Source organism: Oryx dammah, unplaced genomic scaffold (assembly GCF_014754425.2).
Source record: "Oryx dammah isolate SB20612 unplaced genomic scaffold, SCBI_Odam_1.1 HiC_scaffold_4, whole genome shotgun sequence".
NCBI classification, from domain to species: Eukaryota; Metazoa; Chordata; class Mammalia; order Artiodactyla; family Bovidae; genus Oryx; species Oryx dammah.
Genome location: NW_024070188.1, coordinates 28,119,332 through 28,142,790, shown reverse-complemented (window position 1 = coordinate 28,142,790; position 23,459 = coordinate 28,119,332). Strand labels below are relative to the sequence as shown.

The window sequence follows — 23,459 nt, the reverse complement described above, 5'->3', positions numbered from 1 at the left end:
GTAAAGTACTGCTGCTGCTAAGTCGCTCAGTCGTGTCCGACTCTGTGCGACCCCATAGATGGCAGCCCACCAGGCTCTGCCGTCCCTGGGATTCTCCAAGCAAGAACACTGGAGTGGGTTGCCATTTCCTTCTCCAATGCATGAAAGTGAAAAGTGAAAGTGAAGTCGCTCAGTCATGTCTAACTCTCAGCGACCCCATGGACTGCAGCCTACCAGGCTCCTCAATCCATGTGATTTTCCAGGCAAGAGTACTGGAGTGGGGTGCCATTGCCTACTGATTTCCCCTAAAACCGAGTTCCCCTGCTGAGTTTATGATTAATCTCTTTATTCAAAATGTTATTCCCTTTCTTGTCCCCTCTGACCTCATTTCTGTGCTGCTGCTGCTGCTGCTAAGTCACTTCAGTCATGTCTGACTCTGTGCGACCCCATAAACGGTAGCCCATTCTGTGCTAAGTGAACACTAATCAACCAGAATCAGATAGCATCATTAATGTACATACTCAGGTTGTTTCTCCAGGGCAAGATGAGCTAACAGATCCCTGGATCATGAATCACCAGAAACTCATAAAAAGATTCATAAACAGTAGGCATCTTGACCCCCAAAACAATGATTAAGAAATGTCACAGGATGATGATTAACTGAAGATTCTTTGTTCTTCCCCTTTGTGCATGAGCTAAGTTGCTTCATTCATGTCCGACTCTTTGCAGCCCTATGGACTGCAGCCCACAAGGCTCCTCTGTCCATGGGATTCTCCAGGCAAGAATACTGGAGTGGGTTGCCACGCCCTCCTCCAGGGGATCTTCCTGACCCAGGGATCAAACCCATGTCACCTGCATTGGCAGGTGAGTTCTTTACTACTAGTGCCACCTGGGAAGCCCTCTCCTCCTTAAACGCCCCCAATTCAAAGACCAAGTTGGAGTGGATCTCAGGCTTGTCTCCCACTCCCTCGCTTGGCATCCTACTACTAAGCCCTTACTTTGCTGAAGATATCTGCGGTCAGAGTTTAGTTTTCTATGCTGCAAACACACGAACCCACTGCTTGGTTCCAGGGAGCCATAAAAATACATAATAAAATAAGGTAGAAAATGAAGAATATTCTTAAATACACAAAAGGACGTTGACCATAATAACAATTGATACATACAGTTCTGATAACTCTTGTTAAATATCATTCAAACTTCTATTCACATGGCATCAAAAATGCCTGAGCATTCTTTTAATTTCTTGAGATACCCATAAAGATATTCCAAAAGACCATAAAGTGGCCAAAGTCTCAGTTGTGGGTGTAGGTGTGGTGAAACTGAGGAGAATCTCAACTAATAGCACTTTTGAAGATACAGATCAACAACTGCTTTCCTGGATAATAAAAGACATGATTCACGTACAGATGTAGTATAGATAGTTTCAGAGAAGGAAAGACTAATTATCTTTCTTCTCACCCCTTAGTCTTTCCTAGTTCTGAGACACAAGTTTTGTGTGTCTCACACACACACATATATATTTTAAAAATCTATATATAGCCATTCTGTAATCTTGTGGAAACTGTCCTGCAAGTTAGCGAAAACAATAGTTGGGTCCTCTTTCAATAGAATCTATAATGTTTAATACTCAAGAGAAGAGGGAGTAATTCAACACTAATTGTGCTGCGAGGCATTTATAAGCCCTGCTTCCACCATGGTAAAGTGCCCGATCTTGCTGCTTAAGTCCACTCTCCAGTCCTGAGAGTGACTTTCATTGCCTTATAGACTCCTTCTTGCCCTGTCCCAACCCACCGAACTGGACATTTGAGGAGGGCTGGCTTCATGGGTATATAAGCTGCGTGGGTGTCCTGTATCTCTTGCCCAGAATGGCCCCATACTTTGTTTAATCCACTTTGGTTGTCATTTTGATCTTTGAACAGAGTTTTGTAAGCAAAACCCAAAAGGACTCCAGTGCGACAATAGGGCACGCCTGTGAGCAGAGATCTGTCTGCCATTCTTTGCCATCTCATTCCTATGAGCGTTCCTGATACCCCATCATGAGTACAGAATTCTAAGAGGGCCCACGATGTGTGGGAATAAGTGTAACTTAGTGATTTGGGGATGGGAAGATGCTGACAGGTCTGACCATGGTTCCCTTTCAAATTAGAACTTGCTCCAGATGCAGAATGAAGGTAATGGCATTTAAAGAGACATGAATGACTATGGAACCTCATCACATCCTTTCTTAGGTTTGCATTTAAAAGTGGCATTGGGCAACATAAAGATGAATGGTAAAATTCATGCTTAAGAACTTAAAATTTTAATTTTTCTTAGAATGACTTTAAACAGGAAACATAAAGTACTATGACAAGTTAAGAGAGACCATGGAAGGAAAGAAAGAGCTTTATGTTCTTGTACTTTTAATGAGTCTTTTTCCCTGATATTTGAACATTGTGCCCCCCAAATTATATAGCAGACCCTGACAAGAGTGCCAGCACCCAGGCAGAGCACTCAGCTTTCTTACCATACTTTCAGCCACCTGCTGCTCTCTGGGGCCACATCTCTGCAATCTCAACCTGCTTCCACTTTATACCACATCAACAGACATACAGACATGCACACAAACATGCCAATAGGCAGCAGGGGAATTAAGGACACACATTTTAATAAAAGTCTAACCTGATTCATGTTCTGTTTCTGGGACCTCAAAAATGTCAGACTCCTCGGGTAAGACCCCCCTGGTCTCCTCAGCAACCTCAGGGGTCTCAGACCCTTCGTGAAGTTCAGACTCTTCACCTTCAATATCCTCAAAAGCCTCGGCTTCAGTTTCTTCGGCTTATAGAAAAAAATGAGAAGAAATAAATTATTTAGTTTAAGTCAGCAGATATTTAATTGGGAACAACCCCTGGAGCATGATGCTTAATGAAAAAGATAGATACAGTCTCTATGTATTATATCTATTAAAATAGAATATAAAATATATTCCCAAATATATGCCATAGCATACAGCAGTCCCAAATATTATAACAGTAAAAGACAGGAAACAGCCCTAATGTCCATTTAATAAGGAATGGCTATTCCTGCACTATCTGATACATAGCCGCTAGTCCAAACTGAGATGTGCGGTGAGTGTAAAATACGCAATGGGCTTCAGAGACTTTGTGTGAAAAACTGAATATAAAAACATATCAATAATTTTTGCATTGATTACATGCATTAATCAATATTAATTAAATTTAACATAATTTGCTTTATGTTAAAATAATAATTTGAATATAGTATATTAAATAAAATATACAGTTGGTTTTCTGAATCTTCAGGTTCTGTATCCATGGATTCAATCAACCACAAGTTGAAAATATTTGAAAAAAATTTTCAGAAAGTTCCAAAAAGCAAAACTTGAATTTGCTAGCAACTATTTACATAGCATTTACATTTTATTAGGCATTATAAGTTATCTAGAGATGATTTAAAGTATATGCCGATGTGTTTAGGTTATACACACATACTATGACATTATATATAAGGGACTTAAGAATTCCCGAATTTTTGGTATCTGCCGGAGTCCTGGGACCAGTTCTTGATGGATATTGAGGGATGATTGTAATTCATTTCATTTGTTTCTTTTTATTTTTTATGTGCTTACTAGAAAATGTAAAGACATGTTGCACATACTGGTCCTGCTGTGTATCCTTCTTACAAGGTGGATGAGTAGATGTCTGTGTCAGGAATCCATTTTCTATGAATTCATTACTGCTGTGATCATACAGTGTATTATCCAAATTGGAACACAATGAGAAGGAGAGGGAGTCAAACAAATATTTCAGGAACCTTAGCGTAAACCTGGACTCTAATGGGCAAACTGGGAAACACGGTCACTCTGTTTATAATTCTCTGTAAATACTGCAACTTTGCAGTCACAATACAAAATCAAATGACACATTATTAATCATATAATCTTTTGTTTGCCTTTTGCTTTTGCAGTCATAGCTTCCAATAGCTTTCGATTTTCTTCTTCTGTTCTTAATGCCTCTTCCTTGACTTTTCTGAAATGAAAAGGTCCAAAATGTAGTTATCTTCGGAAATTCAAATATCTTACAATATCATAGAATTTAAGGCTTATAATGGTAAAAATAAAGAATAAATCATTTATAATATTCACTATACTTTTTACTTTACCACATAAACATTTAATTTACTCATATTGAGGCTAGTTAATTTTCAGAATTTTTTGTGTGTTTTGGGGATTTTTTTGGTAAGAAAAGTTAAAATGTTGTATTTAAAAAACTCTGGCTATTAATTAGGAAACCTGGAAAAATTGATAAAGAATTGTCTAACTCTAAGCTGGGAGAATTTGTATCATTTTCCCTCTGATTAAATGAGAAATGTTTACAACATAGAGTTAAGTGAAAAAAGGTAGAATATAAAACTATGTATAATACAAATTTTTTATTTAAAATGTATATAAATGAAGATTAAAAGACTAGAATAAAATGAATCAAACTGTTAATAGTAATTATCTATGGATGGTGGCATTCTGACAGTTTTTAAATTTTATTTCACATTTTTTGCACTTTAAATTTTTTTCTGTATGAGTAAGTTGAAAATCTGCAAATTTTCTTTGTATTCAGAAAATTTATTTTCTTTTCAACAAAGTAATGATGACATTTAAAGAGGTTTGGGATGAGGAATCTTTTTCATTAGGGTTGAAGAACTAGGAATTTAGCCCTCAGGTATTGGCATACTATTACACAAAGAAACATGTATAAGAATGTTGACTGCATCTTTAAAAACAGTATCAAAAAACTGTATCGAGCAGTCACCAACAGGGGACCAGTTAAGTGGAGCAGAGCCCATTCATATGAGTAGGCCCCTCTGGACAGGCTTCATCAGACTGTTCTGTAGGTGGGTCATTCTCTCATACTCTTTTGGTGTCCTTTTCCCCTTCCTTTGAAAATCTTTATACATCTTCTCTTCAAATATATCACTATACCTCTCCTCCCAACAGTGTGTACCTTGTTTTATTTATTTTGGGCTGTGCTGGGCCTCTGTTGCTGCACCCGGGCCCTTCTCTAGCTGTGCAAGCAGGGGCTCCACTCTAGTTGTGATGCTTGAGCTCCACACTGAGGTGGCTTCTCTTGTTGCAGAGCATGGGCTTTAGGGTGTGTGGGCTTCAGCAGTTGCAGCTCGCAGACTCTAGACTGTAGGCTCTATAGTTGTGGTACATGGGCTTGGTTGCCCTGAGACATGTGGAATCTTCCCAGACCAGGGATTGAACCAGTGTCCCCTGAACTGGCAGGCAGATTCATAATCACTGGACCACAAATCCTGTTTCTTGTTAATAGGAAGTGTTGTCTCACTATATTCTAAACCCTGTGACCCTGTGATCCAGACTGAAGTCTTAATGTAATTTGAGTTCTCTTGTTCATGACCCAGACCTTTGAGACTACTGAGCATTGTTTCTGCATGGCTTCCCTACTTGGTAGTGTGTGAACTGGCAATTCTTCTACTTATCTAGTTAGGTAGGGCTCTTTTGTGATGCTTTCCTCATCCAAAACCTGGATACTATATGTTGCTGCTGCTAAGAATCTAAGATCTGACAAGGAGGAAGAAGAATTTTGCTGCCAGTTTCTAGCTACTTCCATATACTACTTGGGTAAGTCAAAGACAGATGGTGATAAAAGAAATTATCTTGCATTTGACCAGCACATTTGGAAACTGATGCTGGAAAACAGGTAGAATCAGCATGTCTGTAGATATTTGGCCAAAAATGTAATTCTAAATCCTTTAAATTTTATCTCTTTTCCAACCAAGTTGCACTGCATCTCTGACCAATTTTTTTTAAAGTATTTAATTAATTAATTTATTTGGCTGCACCAAGTCTTAATGTGGCATGTGGGATCTAGTTATCCCACCAGGGATTGAGTTGACATCCTCCATATTGGGAGCTCAGAGTCTTAGCCACTGAACCACCAGGAAGTCCCAAGAATAAGCATTTGATGTTGAACCTATAAGTTATAAATAACTAGTCTTGTTCTTGGGAGAAAGCAATGGCAACCCACTGCAGTATTCTTGCCTGGAGAAACCCCGGGACAGGGGAACCTGGTGAGCTGCTATCTATGGGGTCACACAGAGTCGGAGACGACTGACACGACTTAGCAGCAGTCTTGTTCTTTACCTTATGTAGAACTTAGTCAAGCTTTGAATTTCAGTCATATGACACAAGTGTATTTTCACTTTTTATATTATTTCTTTGATCTGTGGATTCTAGTTAGTAAAAGTAAGTCACAGATAAATAGAGTAGAAAATATATACTTTATGTTCATTTTTAAAAATATATTTATTTATTTGACTGCACTGGGTCTTAGTTGCAACATTCAAACTCTTAGTTGAGGTATATGGGATCTAGTTCCCCAACCAAGGATCGAACCCAGGCCCCCTACATTGGGAGCTTTAGCCTCTGGACTACCAGGACATTTTTTTTTTTTTTTTACAACGTATTTTGAAAGTAAACATTTGGTTTAGAATGTCTGATTTGGGACTGTGAAAATATCCACAGCTATATACTTTAGAGATTCTGGCAATATTTGTGAAATTACTATTTTTCTTAGAATTAGAATTGGATCTTGTTAGTAGGCCTGTTTTGATGTTAAAGACATTTTATAAATATAAATTATACGTAGATTTTTAACAGTTGTAAAAGGTTAATTAATCTCATTTATTGTGCCAGGCAGATTACCTTGCTGCTTCTTCCTCTTTTCTTTCCTTTAGTAGTTCATCTAATAATCTTTCCAAAATCTTAGAGTCAATTTCTTGTTTATTCTCTAAATACAGTCTATTATATAGATATTTTCCTGAAATACAGATAAAGAGTAATATTAATTTTGAGGCTCTATAAAATATAATGAGATATATTTTGGAAATTAGAAATGAAAAATTATTTCTGTCTATATCCAAATATATTTTCCTTTAAGTATTTATATAAATAGAGCCCAGATTTTTTGAGACCATCTTAAATCCTTTTTAAAAGGTATATATTGACATACTATAAGTAACTAAAACATAAAAAGTAGTATAATACAGTCTGCCCCTGGAAATTTTCTTTTCAAATACATGTCCTTAAGATGCAAAATAACAGAATATTTTTGGCTCCCTTATCAAAGATTAGTTGACTATATATGTGTGAGTTTATCTCTGGGCTCTTTATTCTGTTTGATTGGTCTATGTCATTTTTTTCTGGTAGTGCCATAATTTTTTTTATTACTATAGCTTTACACACAGTGACAGAAATTAAAATTTAATTCTGCTATCTTTATCTACTTAGTATTTCCCATTTGAGGGGAAAAAGGATTAACAGATAGTTTTGCCCTCAGCCTTATATATTTTTCATTCAGAAGTTATAATGCTGACTGGAATGAGGGTTGTTAAATGCTCAGCTCCAGAGAATAATGATAAGAGACTATTGAGCATCCAGTGACCTAGCATACCATCCGCGGCCACCTACTCAGTGGTTGGATGTTTCCTTTTGTGTACCTCGAGGTCATGAAGGGACTGCTGGGTGGTATTTGTTGTACCCAGGGAAGGTGGAGAGTTTTCCATTTCATAGTTCATAAAAACATAAACTAAAAATATTATCAGCAGTAAAAACTTCACTCTGAATTGACATGATAAGTATTTACCAACCATTGTTTTCTGTGTTTGATAAACAGATGACTAAATCGGGTAGAACTCCTTTGTCGACTAAGACCATCCAGAGTTCTTTCACAACAGGGCAGTTGTCCAGGATCCATCCTCCATATTTGGGGGCACCATAAAACCTGTTCTTGTTTTCTTCAACTACCTGTGAAAAATGACACACTGAAATTACCATCATAGGTCCCCAAGTCAAGGATGTTACCCTGATATATCACTTTTATGGACCTTAACCAAATATCTTTTGAGTTCTTCTGACTTTCAGAAGAAAAAAAAGAGAAATTTTAATTTAAAAAGAGAAACAATTTGAAAGCACTAAAGCTGTACATTAAGAACAAGAAGCAAAAGCCTCTGTTAAATAAATATAACAAAACATGCTTGCTATATCTTATTCAGTATTACAGAATCTGGATCCTGACTCAGAAGGTCAAGGGTAAGGGCCCATGAGTCTGTATTTCTAACATGGTCTCAGGTGACGACGGTCCGTGGTCTACTCTTTGAGTCACCAGGTCCAGGCTCAGGCTGCCTTTTTAAGTGACAATGCTCTTTACTTCCCTTTAGATTTTTAGCCTTTAGTGTGAGAGCTGAGAGGTCCTGAGATGTTTATTAACAGCTGTAGAAAGAAACTGGTTCAAAACAAATCTTGCAGGTGCTTTGTGAGTTCTGCTAAACTATCTTCCACCGGCCACCCAATTATAACAGCTTCAGTACAAATGTGGAGATTAGTGATGTGGGTCTGTGAATACACCAGTTCTGAAGGTTTTAGACAAATCTGTATGCAATCAGGAAGTCACAGAATATTAGAAGTCAAGGGAAAGAAATCTTGAGGGGACCAGTGTAACCCTTTGGCTTATGCAGATTTACCTGCTTTTTGAAATTTCCATCTGAATGAAGAGCATTTGGGGGGAAAAAAAAGAATTTTAAACACTTTGAAAAGTTTCACATAAGAGAATTAGGAGGGAAAAGCTATAATGAAGTAGTATAAGTGAAATAAGTTAGAGAAAGACAAATACTATATGACCCATTTTTTGTGGAATCTAGAAAAACCAAATTCATAGAGAAGAGATTGGTGGCTGCTAGAGACGGAGGAAGAGGTGAGGAGCAATGGGTGAAAAGGTCAAAAGGTAGGGCTTCCCAGGTGGCTCAGCAATAAAGAATTCACTGGCAATGCAGGAGCCGCAAGAGATGTGGGTTAGATCCCTGGGTCAGGAAGATCCCCTGGAGGAGGGCATGGCAACCCACTCCAGCATTCTTGCCTAGAGAATCCCATGGACAGAGGAGCCTGGCAGACTACAGTCCATAGGATCACAAAGAGTTGGACATGACTGAAGCAACTTAGCACGCACACATGCATGGTCAAAAGGTACAAACTTCCAGTTCCAAGATAAATAAGTACTGAGAGTGTAATGTACAGCATGGTAACTACAGTTAACAAGCCATGCACATGGGTGTGAGATATCTCTTCAAAACCCTGCTTTCAATTCTTTTGAATATATAGCTGGAAGTGGGTTTGCTAGTTCACATAGTAGTTCTGTTTTTTAAAAATAAACTTTACTTTTAGAACAGTGTTATTTTTATTTTATTTTTTAAGTTAATTTCATTTCTTGGCCATGCTGTGAAGCTTGTGAAATCTTAGTTCCCCCACCAAGGATTGAACCTGGACTCTGCCAGTGAAAACGCTGAGTCCTAACCACTGGACAGCCAGGGAATGCCCCTTAGAGCAGTTTTAGATTCACAGCAATCTTTCTGTTCTATTTTTCCATTGCCCTATACAACTGTATATCAAAATAAAAAGTTTAAAAAAGCCACTTGTAACCAGAGCACTTTTATCAGTCTTTTTTCATGTAAAGAAGTCCTTTTTATTAATAAACTTACTATCATACTTAGATAAGCCGGCACTGTGCCTGCAGTGCCACCTGTGATCTGGGAGACCTGGGGTGTGATCCTAGGGTTGGGAAGATTCTCCTGGAGAAGGAAAAGGCTACCTGCTCCAGTATTCTGGCCTGGAGTCCATGGGGTCACAAAGAGTCCTGACAGGACTGAGAGATTTTCACATCATACTTAGAAATGTAGAAATATAGTTGCCATATTAACACTTTCAAGGAATAGGAAGTTGCAATTGAGAGAAATCTATAGTTTGAGGTAGAAATTCAGTCTTAATTTTAAATAATCTTTGTTTAAACTTCTTGTGCTGTTTTTTGGAAAATGGGAGAAAGGATCACTATAAAAGCTCATTTATTGAGCACTTCTGTTCAGTTGCATTAAGAAACGCAGAGGGAATGCAAAAGATAACTGACCTGGTATTCTTGCCTTGAGGTGCTACATTCAATAGGCATTGATGGACATGTAAACAAAGTTATAATGCTGTCAGTTCAGTTCAGTCCCTCAGTCGGGTTTGACTCTTTGCGACCCCACGAACAGCAGCACGCCAGGCCTCTCTATCCATCACCAACTCCCAGAGCATACCCAAACTCATGTCCATTGAGTCAGTGATGCCATACAACCATCTCATCCTCTGTCGTCCCTTTCTCCTCCTGCCTTCAATCTTTCTCAGCATCAGGGTCTTTTCCAATGAGTCAGTTCTTCTCATCAGGTGGCCAAAGTTTTGGAGTTTCAGCTTCAACATCAGTCCTTCCAGTGAACACCCAGGACTGATTTCCTTTAGGATGGACTGGTTAGATCTCCTTGCAGTCCAAGGGACTCTCAAGAGTCTTCTCCAGCACCACAGTTCAAGAGCATCAGTTCTTCTGCGCTCAGCTTTCTTTACAGTCCAACTCTCACATCCATACATGACTACTGGGAAAACCATAGCCTTGACTTAGACGGACCTTTGTTGGCAAAGCAATGTCTCTGCTTTTTAATATGCTGTCTAGGTTGGTCATAACTTTCCTTCCAAGGAGTAAGTGTCTTTTAATTTCATGGCTGCAGTGATTTTGGAGCCCCCCCCAAATAAAAGTCTCACTGTTTCCCCATCTCTTTGCCATGAAGTGATGGGACCGGATGCCATGATCTTCGTTTTCTGAATGTTGAGTTTTAAAGCCAACTTTTTCACTCTCCTCTTTCACTTTCATCAAGAGGCTTTTTAGTTCTTCTTCACTTTCTGCCATAATGGTGGTGTCATCTGCATATCTGAGGTTATTGATATTTCTCCTAGCAATCTTGATTCCAGCTTGTGTTTCATCCAGCCCAGCGTTTCTCATGATGTACTCTGCATATAAGTTAAATAAACAGGGTGAAAATATACAGCCTTGACCTACTCCTTTTCCTATTTGGAACCAGTCTGTTGTTCCATGTCCAGTTCTAACTGTTGCTTCTATATGCTGACCTGCATACAGGTTTCTCAAGAGGCAGGTCAGGTGGTCTGGTATTCCCATCTCTTTCAGAATTTTCCACAGTTTATTGTGATCCATGCAAAGGCTTTGGCATAGTCAATAAAGCAGAAATAGATGTTTTTCTGGAACTCTCTAGTTTTCTTGATGATCCAGCAGATGTTGGCAATTTGATCTCTGGCTCCTCTGCCTTTTCTAAATCCAGCTTGAACATCTGGAAGTTCACGGTTCACATACCTTTGAAGTCTGGCTTGGAGAATTTTGAGCATTACTTTGCTAGCATGTGGAGAAGGCAATGGCAACCCACTCCAGTACTCTTGCCTGGAAAATCCCATGGATGGAGGAGCCTGGTAGGCTGCAGTCCGTGGGGTCACTAGGAGTCCGACACGACTGTGCGACTTCACTTTCACTTTTCACTTTGATGCATTGGAGAAGGAAATGGAAACCCACTCCAGTGTTCTTACCTGGAAAATCCCAGGGATGGGGGAGCCTGGTGGGCTGCTGTCTGTGGGGTCGCACAGAGTCGGACACGACTGAAACGACTTAGCAGCATTGTATATTTGAAAGTGGCTAAGAGAGTAGATCTTGAAAGTTCTCACCACACATACACACATATCTGGTTACCACTGAGCACATGATAGATAATTATTGGATTCTATGTCACCTCCCCTACCTGACTTACTTACAGTTCCTTAAGAGGGAGAGCTTTGTTTAATTCATCTTCCTATTCCCTGGCTCTAGCACATCAGGTGTTCAGAATGTTTCTAAAGGAATAAATTGATGACAGAACAACTGAAAGAAAAGCTCAGAGGGGAATAACAACTTGCCTTGGATATAGCCTAGGGGTCGAGGGTTTTACCCACTGTGTCATAATTTCAAATTATATCATTTTCAAATTACAGAGATTTACAGAAGAAGTTTACTGAAAGACCCAAAGTGATTTGTTCTCTTTGACTTTTGCTCTGAATGCTTACACAAGGTCTCTGTACAAAATGGATCCATACAGTCTTCATAAGTCTTCTGATTTACTATGGGTAGGACATAGGAACTGAGGCTTTATTTTCCCCTTAGATTGGAAAATCAATGGTGTGTCCATCTATCTCTTGCATGAACACATGTTCAATATGGTTGGATGAAATTAGCTATAGAACAAAATTTGTGTTGGTTTACAAATTATTAGCTCGTAGATGAAAAGTCTACCTTTGGTATTTGCTTAATATGCGTTATCTTTTAACCAACTAAGCTGAATTAAAGATAATAAAAGTTAATGAAGAATAAACATCACAGCTATGAAATTATATTGTACAACTGTTGATAAGGGCTTCACTGATGGCTCAGTGGGTAAAGAATCCACCTGTAATGCAGGAGACACAGGAGACGCAGGTTCAATCCCTGGGTCAGGAAGGTCCCCTGGAGAAGGAAATGGCAACCCACTCCAGTATTCTTGCATGGAAAACCCCATGGACAGAGGAGCCTGGTGGGCTATAGTTCAAAGGGTCGAAAAGAGTCGGACATGACTAAGCATGCAGATGCATTGATGGAAAATTTACAAGCAACTAGGGCACATTACCAGAGAAGGCAATGGCACCCCACTCCAGTACTCTTGCCTGGGAACTCCCATGGACGGAGGAGCCCGGTGGGCTGCAGTCCATGGAGTGGCACAGAGTCAAACACGACTGAGCGACTTCACTTTCACTTTTCACTTTCATGCATTGGAGAAGGAAATGGCAACTCACTCCAGTGTTGTTCTTGCCTGGAGAATCCCAGGGACAGGGGAGCCTGGTGGACTGCCATCAATGGGGTTGCACAGAGTCGGACACAACTGCAGCGACTTAGCAGCTGCAGCAGCAGGGTACATTACATATTAACAGTGTTACTGTAAAATGCACATGAATTAGAAGTCTGTAGATTTCAACACTATCATATGGGATTCAAAAATAATTGTACATATACCAGGTTAACATTTTCTCAGATACTGTGAAATCAGAGATAAAAATAAAGATTCTGGATTTCTTACCTCGTGGAGAACTTCATCTAAGATCGCAACAATTTTTTCATGTGGCTGTTCAAAGTTCATATCCTTTGCCATTTTTACTGTCTCATTTATTATGGAAAGAACTTCTGGATGATCAGCAGTTACCTCTTCTATCTCATAGTCTGTTACATCTAAAGTAAAATAAATCAATAAATTAATGCCATTAATAATTTTAGTAGACAATTGTTATTTGCAACAGAACATGATTGTAAATACCTAACCCAAGGAGGCACTCTTTGTGTTACTGCTGAACATGCCAGAGAAGGGGAGAGATAGACTAGGGAGGAAATAAGTCTGGAATCGCAAAATAGTAGAATAGTGGCTTAAAGCCAGTGCATCAGAATGAAAGCATATGAGGCAAGAAAAAGAAACTCAATGTCAGGCAGGAGTAAAAACTCAGAAAACCAGGGAGAAGAGGTAGGAACCAAAGGCTTCCAGGAGTCAAGCTAAAAGACAGGCAACTAAAAAATGAGTCAGAAAACAAAATAAATACTTTCAATTAATAATTGTTTCTATTGCTTATTGTTGGCTGTGCTGGCTCTTCGTCGCTGTATGGGCTTTTCTTTAGTTGGGGAAGAGTCCTGGTGGGGGCTCTTCTCTGGTTTTGAAGACTTCTCCTGTTGTGGAGCATGGGTTCTGGGCATGTGGGCTTCAGCAGTTGCAGCATGTGAGCTCATTAATTGCATCTCCCGGGCTCTAGAGCATAGGTTCAATAGCTGGGGTGCACAGGCTTAGTTGCTCTGTGGCATGTGGGATCTTCCCAGACCAGAGATTGAACCCATGTTTCCTGCACTTGCAGAAGGGTTCTTTACCACTGAGCCACCAGGGAAGCCCTAAATTATAAATTAGTGTCCCATGAGACTACATGGGACAATAAAAAGAGAGGAGGTGGGCAAGAGGATGGCATAGGCTGGTTTTTCAGGTGTTAGCCTTGATTCCTGCCTCACTGTGTGCTGAATGTTTTCTTACATAGCTGAGCTGGCTTATAGGCTGCACCATGATATAAACATTCATCCATGTGTCTAGCAGGACTTGAGATTGGCAGCTCCACCAGACTCTTCTACCTCGGCCTTTCCAGTAGTGCTTTCTGAGCTCCATCCATCAGGGTCTCCTGCCAGAGCCTAAAAATCCCAAAGGACTTTTGAGGAGCAGCTGCCTGCTGTCCTCCCCATCATGAAGTGAGAAGTCTGTTCTCAGTTACAGAAAACCAGCAATTCCTGGATAGTCAGAGGTAAGAACACAAGATCTTCCCATAGCCTGGGAAAGGGGACATGAGGAAGCAGAAATAGCCAGGCAAAAATACTAAATGTGCCAGAAGATACTACTTGCCTACACAATATCCAGTTCTCCTTTCCCTTAATAATAGAATGCTGATTTTGTTAGGGTCAGCAATGTGCCTAGCTGTTTAAAAACACTACATCTCCTAACTTCCCTTATATCGATAGCTTCACTGGTAGATAAAATGCAAGAAGAATTTTTCGGGGGTGAGTCTTGTTGTTTTCTCTTTAAAGAGGAATAACAGCAGTGGCCACAGGACTGGAAAAGGTCAGTTTTCATTCCAATCCCAAAGAAAGGCAATGACAAAGAAAGCTCATACTAGCACACAATTGCACTCATCTCACACGCTAGTAAAGTAATGTTCAAAATTCTCCAAGCCAGGCTTAAGCAGTATGTGAACCATGAACTTCTAGATGTTCAAGCTGGTTTTAGAAAAGGCAGAGGAACCAGAGATCAAATTGTCAACATCTGTTGGATCATGGAAAAAGCAAGAGAGTTCCAGAAAAACATCTATTTCTGCTTTCTTGACTATGCCAAAGCCTTTGACTGTGTGCATCACAATAAACTGTGGAAAATTCTGAAAGAGATGGGAATACCAGACCACCTGACCTGCCTCTTGAGAAACCTGTATGCAGGTCAGGAAGCCACAGTTAGAACTGGACATGGAATAACAGACTGGTTCCAAATAGGAAAAGGAGTGCATCAAGGCTGTATATTGTCACCCAGCTTATTTAACTTATATGCAGAGTACTCATGAGAAATGCTGGGCTGGAAGAAGCACAAGCTGGAATCAAGATTGCCGGGAGAAATAGTAATAACCTCAGATATGCAGATGACCCACCCTTATGGTAGAAAGTGAAAAGAAGCTAAAACGCCTCTTGATGAAAATGAAAGAGGAGAGTGAAAAAGTTGGCTTAAAGCTCAACATTCAGAAAATGAAGATCATGGCATCTGGTCCCATCACTTCATGGGAAATAGATGGGGAAACAGTGGAAACAGTGTCAGACTTTATTTTGGGGGGCTCCAAAATCACTGCAGATGGTGACTGCAGCCATGAAATTAAAAGACACTTACTCCTTGGAAAGAAAGTTATGACCAACCTAGACAGCACATTCAAAAGCAGAGACGTTACTTTGCCAACAAAGGTCCGTCTAATCAAGGCTATGGTTTTTCCTGTGGTCATGTATGGATGTGAGAGTTGGACTGTGAAGAAAGCTGAGCACTGAAGAATTGATGCTTTTGAACTGTGGTGTTGGAGAAGACTCTTGAGAGTCCCTTGGACTGCAAGGAGATCCAACCAGTCCATCCTAAAGGAGATGGGTGTTCATTGGTAGGACTGATTTTGAAGCTTAAATGCCAATACTTTGGCCACCTTATGTGAAGAGCAGACTCATTGAAAAAGACCCTGATTCTGGGAAAGATTGAGGGCAGGAGGAGAAGGGGATGACAGAGGATGAGATGGTTGGATGGCATCACCGACTCAATGGACATGGGTTTGGGTGGACTCCGGGAATTGGTGATGGACAGGGAGGCATGGCGTGCTGCAGTTCATAGGGTTGCAAAGAGTCGGACACGACTGAGTGACTGAACTGAACTGAATTGACTGAACTCATCTGGATGGAGTGCTATTTTTTTGTCTCTTGCCTTTTTCCTCTTCTTGCCCACTGATGTAATAACTGGCACACTAGCAGCCGTCTTGTGAATTATTATAAGGTAGCCACATGCCAGGAATGACAGAACAGAAAGACAGATATCCTATCTTTCCAATATTCTTGTTCATGAAAACAGTATATCACATGTTCTTCTGTCTGTGTTCCTACATATCCAACTGTTCACATTATAGTAGTCTTTAAGACAGAGTAAAGGTTTCCCTGATAGCTCAGTTGGTAAAGAATCTGCCTGCAAGCAGAAGACCGCGGTTTGATTCCTGGTTGGGAAGATCCCCTGGAGAAAGGATAGGCTACCCACTCCAGTATTCTTGGGCTTCCCTTGTGGCTCAGCTGGTAAAGAATCTGCCTGCAATGTGGGAGACCTGGGTTTGATCCCTGGCTTGGGAAGATCCCCTGGAGAAGGGAAGGGCTACCCACTCCAGTATTCTGGCCTGGAGAATTGCATGGACTGTATAGTCCATGGTGGGGGGGTGCAAAGAGATGGACATGACTGAGCGACTTTCACTTAAGATAGAGTAAGTGGATACTAATAAGATTTTTAAGTAAAAAAGTACATGGGTATCCTTCAAAATTCTGAAGGAACTATTTGTGATTTTTACCACAGTCTAAGAGAACCAATTAAAAGACGCTTACTCCTTGGAAGGAAAGTTATGACCAACCTAGATAGCATATTCAAAAGCAGAGATATTACTTTGCCAACATCTATTCAAGGCTATGGTTTTTCCAATGGTCGTGTATGGATGTGAGAGTTGTACTGAAAAGAAAGCTGAGTGCCAAAGAATTGATGCTGTTGAACTGTGGTGTTGGAGAAGATTCTTGAGAGTCATTTGGACTGCAAGGAGATCCAACCAGTCGATCCTAAAGGAGACCAGTCCTGGGTGTTCATTGGAAGGACTGATTTTGAAGCTGAAACTCCAATAGTTTGGCCACCTCATGTGAAGAGTTGACTCATTGGAGAAGACCCTGGTGCTGGGAGGGATTGGGGGCAGGAGCACAAGAGGATGACAGACGATGAGATGGCTGGATGGCATTACCGACTTGATGGACATGAGTTTGGGTAAACTCCGGGAGGTGGTGATAGACTGGGAGGCCTGGTGTGCTGCAATTCATGTTGTTACAAACAGTCAGGATACGACTGAGCGACTGAACTGAACGGAACTGAAGAGAACCAAGTCACCCTAGTAATAATTTACCTTTTTTGGAATCCTTCTTTAGATCTCGACTAGAGTCTTGCTGACTTCTTTGAAGTGTAACCATTTCACTTATTTCTTTTTCATCTGAAAATAAAACTCTATTAAACACATAAAGAATAGTACTTAAACTGTAGGTGATTCCTAAGGAAGATTGTGGTATGGGCCCAAGGACCCAGGACTCAATGCTCCTAATTTCTTAAAAAATTAAAATAACACCCATAATAATCAAATAGGTAGACATATTTATCAACAGTAGAAAATACAGATAACAAAACTAGGAGTAATTTCAGTTTCATATGTTGCCAATGGATGTAAATTGGGAAAAAATAAAATTTTCCCTTCCTGGTGTCACAACAGACTCTTTGGCTCCCAGAGGTAAAAGCTGTGCTTATCTCAGACACATGGGGGAGAGAGGCTGTCTTTTACCAGGGCACACTGGCAGTGCTGGTGATCCTCTGGCCGTGAGTAGAGGTACTGATGATGTTGCTACATTGTACGGCTTCCCCTAAAGAGGGAACAGATAGTATGGGGGAGGGCCTCTCTGTGTACATATTGGTGCTGGGAACTCTGCAGGAGCAGAGATGGGGTTCCCAGATGCCGCTTGGCAAAAATTTTAATGTCCAGGTCCTTCTGTGAAGTGTGTATGTGTGTGCGTGTGTGCATATGCAGGCTGGGAAAGGAGGAATGCCATATATGATTCTTCCAGTGCCCAGTTCAGTTCCTACTCAGCTTGAAATAAACACAAGGCAAAGACACACCTGTCTCAATCAGGCGGTTGCTGCTGCTGCTAAGTCGCTTCAGTCCAACTCTGTTGTGACAGTGTCCGACTCTGTGCGACCCCAGAGACGGCAGCCCACCAGGCTCCCCTGTCCCTGGGATTCTCCAGGCAAGAACACTGGAGTGGGTTGCCATTTCCTTCTCCAAGTCTGAATCAGGAGGAGACACCAAATAAAAAAGACAGCCCTACATTATACAACACAATATGTCCGAAGCAGGATACGGCACGCTTGGGGCTGATGCGCGGGGATGACCCAGAGAGATGTTGTGGGGAGGCGGGTGGGAGGGGGGTTCATGTTTGGGAACGCATGTACACCTGTGATGGATTCATGTCAATGTATGGCAAACCAATACAGAATTGTAAAGTAAAATAAATAAATAAAAAAGAATTAAAAAAAAAAAGGCAAGAGTTCCAGAAAAACATCTATTTCTGCTAAAAAAAAAAAAAAAGAAAGCTAAATACAAAAAGGCAGCGCCAACTTAAAAAAAAAGTATATGTGAAATCTCTGGTTGAGAGGAAGACTTTTAAGCCGGAAAGTAAATGGAAGAAATTAACAAATGGAAAGTAATTATTTGACTATGAAAATGTTAAAAATTCTGCTACCTCAAAGTCAGCAAGGTGACTTAAAAGACAAACCACTCAATTTGGAAAAAAATATGAAAAATAAGTGACTAATACAGAACATTTATATTAAAACCATATAATTGATACAAGAATTTAGAAAAATAGGCAAAAGACAAAAATGGTCACGTCAGAAAAGAAGAAATATAAATAGCTAACACAGCATTAAACACTAAACTTCAGAAATAGTCAAATAAAAATTAAAATAATATTTTAAAAGAGAAAATACTGAGGAAACTAGGACATATAGTTTGCATATTCCTGATGGGAACATAAATTGAAACTTTATGCAAAGCAATTTGACTCTCTATTACTTCTTACTCATTAAACTTCATTTGTGTCAACATACAAGCAAAACTTTATGTAAAAAATTCAATGGAAAAAATTCATTGAATTTTTTAGTAGCAAAAATATAAGTTTTCAATGTAATGAACTAGTTAAAAGTAATACTTCTAAATAAAGAAATCATGCAGTAATTTAAAATGATGGTTAAATTATTTTCTAATGAAATTATATAATTGAATGTAACACAAATAAAAGATAAAAGTAGTTTACTTTGTATGCTCTTGATTATGTTAAAATATAAATGGAAAAGTTGTAGAAGAGTGTAAAGTGAAAGTGTTACTTGATAAGTCATGTCTGACTCTTTGTGACCCCATGGACAATTAGCCTGTTAGGCTCCTCTGTCCGTGAAATTCTCTAGTCAAGAATACTGGAGTGGTAAATAGCATTAAATGATAAACATTTCACAGCTACAACTCTGGGTTTATGATGCTCTGATTCCAATCTGTTAAAGGAAGCAGAGCGCTTTTAAGAAAGAATTTATTATTGTACAATAATGATCGTATCATGTTTGGAAAGATACAAAAAATTTTGGAGAGTGTTCCAATAGTATTAGACTTGTGTTCTGTTTTCTTCTTCATTCTAGTAGATCTATTTCTGTTCTACAGCTGGTCAGTTTAAATCTGTAAGAGGAAAACTTAACTCTTTTACTCCTAAAGTTTCCAATTTGAGGGTGAGGGGAGGATAAGTTCAAGTTTCAATATAAACATGATAACATATGAAATAAATGGAAATAAGATCCACACGCATGGCATTAGCAGCTCATTTTGTTACCATCTTTATCATCTGACTTCATTTTGGCTTCGTCATTGTCTTCTAAAGAGCTTTCTCTTTGGGATTCAAAAGTGAACACTGCAGTGAAAGAATAATACACTCTATCAGCTAATCTGTTTATACTAGGAAAGATGTGGCCAATAACATTAGCAGCATTTTCTTTACCATCTTCATCAAGTGACGACTGCAATTCTTCTGCACTTCTATATGCATCAGTTGGGACTTCACTTTCCCTCCTTTCAGATTCTCCTTGAAGGTCTTTTGCAGTTGACTGAGCTGTAAGATAGTAATTGACTGTGTTAGAGAAGGCAATGGCACCCCACTCCAGTACCCTTGCCTGGAAAATCCCATGGACGGAGGAGCCTGGTAGGTGCAATCCATGGGGTTTCACAGAGTCAGACACGACTGAGGGACTTCACTTTCACCGTTCACTTTCATGCAGTGGAGAAGGAAATGGCAACCCACTCCAGGGTTCTTGCCTGGAAAATCCCAGGGACAGGGGAGCCTGGTGGGCTGCTGTCTATGGGGTCGCACAGAGTCGGACACGACTGAAGCGACTTAGAAGCAGCAGCAGCAGCAAAAGTAGCTGGGGGGCAGGTAGACCACCTTGGGCAGGTGAGTTCTAACTGAGCCAATGTGCCTTTTGTGAATCATTTGCTTTCCCTGTCTCAGTTTGAATCATTTGATCTTCCTGTCTCAATTATTACTGGGCAAAATGAGGATCGTTAAACTAAAAACATAGTTGCAACATCAAATAAGATAATGGGTGTCAACAAGGAACATAGAAAAGGCTTGGCACACTGGAAGCCTGCTCCATGTTAGCTGCCCTCTTTTGTATTATTATATTATATCACTTTCTATGTTAAAAAGCCTCAATATTCTCCACTGACAAAATTTCTTAAAAAATATGTTGGAGTAAAGTCCCTGGCCAAAAAAAAATCCAATTTTTAAAAATTTAAGAAGAGTTAATCTTATTGTCTGGGGGCTTCCCTGGTGGCTCAGATGGTAAAGAATCTTCCTGCAATGCAGGAAACCTGGGTTTGATCTCTGGGTTGGGAAGGTCTCCTGGAGAAGGGAATGGCAACCCACTCCAGTATTCTTGCCTGGAAAATCCCATGGAGAGGGGAGCCTGTCAGGCTACAATCCATGGGGTTGCAGAGTCAGACCAGACTGGGCACACACATCTGCTTCCCTGGTGGCTCAGCTGGTAGAGAATTTGCCTGCAATGCGGGAGACCTGGGTTCGATCCCTGGGTTGGGGAGATCCCCTGGACAGACAACAAGGGAAAGGCTACCCACTCCAGTGTTCTGGCATGGAGAATTCCATGGATTGTCCATGGGGTCGCAAAGAGTCGGACACGACTGAGCGACTTTCACTTCACTTTCACATCAAGGACAGGAGCTTCAAGTGTCTTGTTCACCTCTGTAGCTCAATGTTCAGAATAATATCTAACACAAGAAGGTGCTCAAGTGTTTGTTGAAAGAATTATTCATTTTTGAATGAATTCATTCTTAATGAATTTTGAGTTCATTTCAAAATATTCAATTTTGAATTCAAAAATTCATTTTTGAATCAATTATTCATTTTTGTTATTTGAAATTGAATGACAAGCCATCTTAGAAGTTTGGGTCAATATTTCTAGATACCTCACATATTTATTAATTGTCCAAGAGTATTTTTAAATTTTGGTCTTAGTTCTGAAGATAGTATGATAAACACATAAATTCATTCTTTATTATCTGTGCTCAATCGCTCAGTTGTGTCTGACTCTTTGTGACCCTATCGACTGTAGCCCACCAGTTTCCTCTGTCCATGGGATTACCCAGGCAAGAATACTGGAGTTTGTTGCCGTTTCCTATCCCAGGGGATCTTCCAAACGCAGGGACTGAACCTGTGTTGCCTGTATTTCCTGCATTCCAGGCGGATTCTTTACCACTGATCCATGCTCATTTGGATGGCATATTATTTCAATGCTGGTCTTTTTGTGGTTGTTTTTTGTAATCTCTCAGACACCAGGTTGTACTTTCTTACTTGATTATAGGTTAATGAGAAAGATGAGAGGCAGATTTATTAGGCAAAACCTGTGTTCTTTCCTAGCAAAAGCTCTATATTGCCATGTAAGAAGAAGTAATTTCCTTGATCTTTAAATAGTTTCAAGCATAGGAAATGATGGGAAGTTTTCCAGTGTATGTAAAATGTTAGTGAAATCCTGATAGCAGATTCTGACAAATAGAGGATGTTCAAGTCTTAGCTATGCCACCATCTGGATGAATTTCAGGAAGCCATTTAACCTCTTGTGCTTCTGTCTCCTCATCGATGACTTTTTCATTTGTAACATTTTGAATTTGAAAATAATATTCCCCCAAATAAAAACACTGACTTACAATCAAGGCTGACACAGAGGCCTAGAACAACAGCAGCAGCAGCAATAACACAAACTCCATGAGTCAAAGTGTTGTTGTTGTCATCGCCCCTGGTGTAAATAAAGGTGCAAATTCTGCCCAGGAAGCAGATCCACAAAAGAAAAGAAATCTAAGTTTGAAAACTCTTTATGATTCCTTTCCTTAGAAATCCAGAGTTGGAATCATTTTCTCAGTGTATGATTCGGGTTTATGTATATCCATTTCTCCAACCACTTATTCTGAGGCTGCAGTGTGCAAGATGCCAGGGATATCAAGACAAACCAACCAAGACTGTGCCCTCAGGCAGCCAGGCTCAACTACTGTTAAAACACACATTAAAAAAATTGTTCACCAGTTTTAGCTTGTAGTTCTAAGAGAAGCCGCTCTTTGACAACTTTAATGGCTGCTTCAGTGGCCTCAGCTATAGTGTTTCTGGTTAACATTTCAAGGGCTTTATCAAAACGTGGTTGAATCACTTTATCATAGTCAACTACCTGCAAAGAATATTTGAGAAAACCAATATAAGCACAAGTTACTCTGAAAACTAAGCACATTTGTTCATCAACATCTATTTCTACAGCTATACCTATGTATCTCAAAAATCTTAATGCTGCTTGAGGTATGTTATTTTCAGAATTCACCAATTTTTAAAAGCTAATATATATATTATATATGTATGATCATGTAATATGTATTCAAATTACATATACATTTTAAACATCAACATTTTATTTACAGTCTATATACAATAAAAGGCACCCATTTTAAGTACAGAGTTTGATGCATTTTTACAAATATGTACATAAAAAGCACTACAATAAAAATATAGAACATTTTTATCACCCCCTAAAGTCTCCTCATTGTGCTTTATAGTCAGTGCCTGGCCCTTAGCAACCACTTTGTTTTCCATCATATACAGATAAGTTTTGCCTTTTCTAGAATTTCATATAAATGGAACCAAACAGTATATAACCTTTCCGAAGCTTTTCTCCCTTAGCATGTTTTTGAGATTCAAAAATATAACTATATATCTCAGTAATCTATTCCTTTGTATTTTTGAGCAGTATCATTTTATGAATATATAGTTTTTTAATTCATTCATCATGGACGTTTGAATTGTTTCTAGTTTGGGCTATTACAAATAAAGAAGCAATGAACACTTGCGAGAAAGTCTTTGTGGACCTATGTTTTCATTTCTGTTGGATAAACAGTGAGGAGTGGAATTACTGGGTCATATGATAAGTGTATGTTTGACTTTATGCTAAACCACTAAACTCTTTCCAGAGTGGTTGAAACCAGTTTATATTCCTAGCAGCAAAGTATTAAAATTGCAGTTATTCTACCTCATCATTAGCACTTGATTTTGTGAATCTTTTACACTTTA

At 39.5% G+C, this 23,459-nt stretch overlaps 1 protein-coding gene across 7 annotated transcripts in view; it reads right to left on the bottom strand.

Moving 5' to 3' along the window:
- The window catches only part of AK9 (adenylate kinase 9), a 122,677-nt gene that overhangs the window by 53,359 nt on the left and 45,859 nt on the right, over window positions 1-23,459 (bottom strand). For 3 of the 7 annotated variants that reach the window (XM_040238517.1, XM_040238518.1, XM_040238516.1), the window contains 9 exons: window positions 22,428-22,569; window positions 19,839-19,949; window positions 19,674-19,751; window positions 17,159-17,242; window positions 13,000-13,148; window positions 7,645-7,801; window positions 6,701-6,815; window positions 3,932-4,007; window positions 2,641-2,794 (listed from right to left, as the gene is read on the bottom strand). In XM_040238517.1, coding sequence (XP_040094451.1) covers window positions 2,641-2,794; window positions 3,932-4,007; window positions 6,701-6,815; window positions 7,645-7,801; window positions 13,000-13,148; window positions 17,159-17,242; window positions 19,674-19,751; window positions 19,839-19,949; window positions 22,428-22,569 — 1,066 coding nt within the window. Of the gene's footprint in view, window positions 1-2,640; window positions 2,795-3,931; window positions 4,008-6,700; window positions 6,816-7,644; window positions 7,802-12,999; window positions 13,149-17,158; window positions 17,243-19,671; window positions 19,752-19,838; window positions 19,950-22,427; window positions 22,570-23,459 lie in introns of those variants that run through there. The other 4 variants (XM_040238515.1, XR_005720792.1, XM_040238519.1 and 1 more) reach the window with 4 other exon arrangements.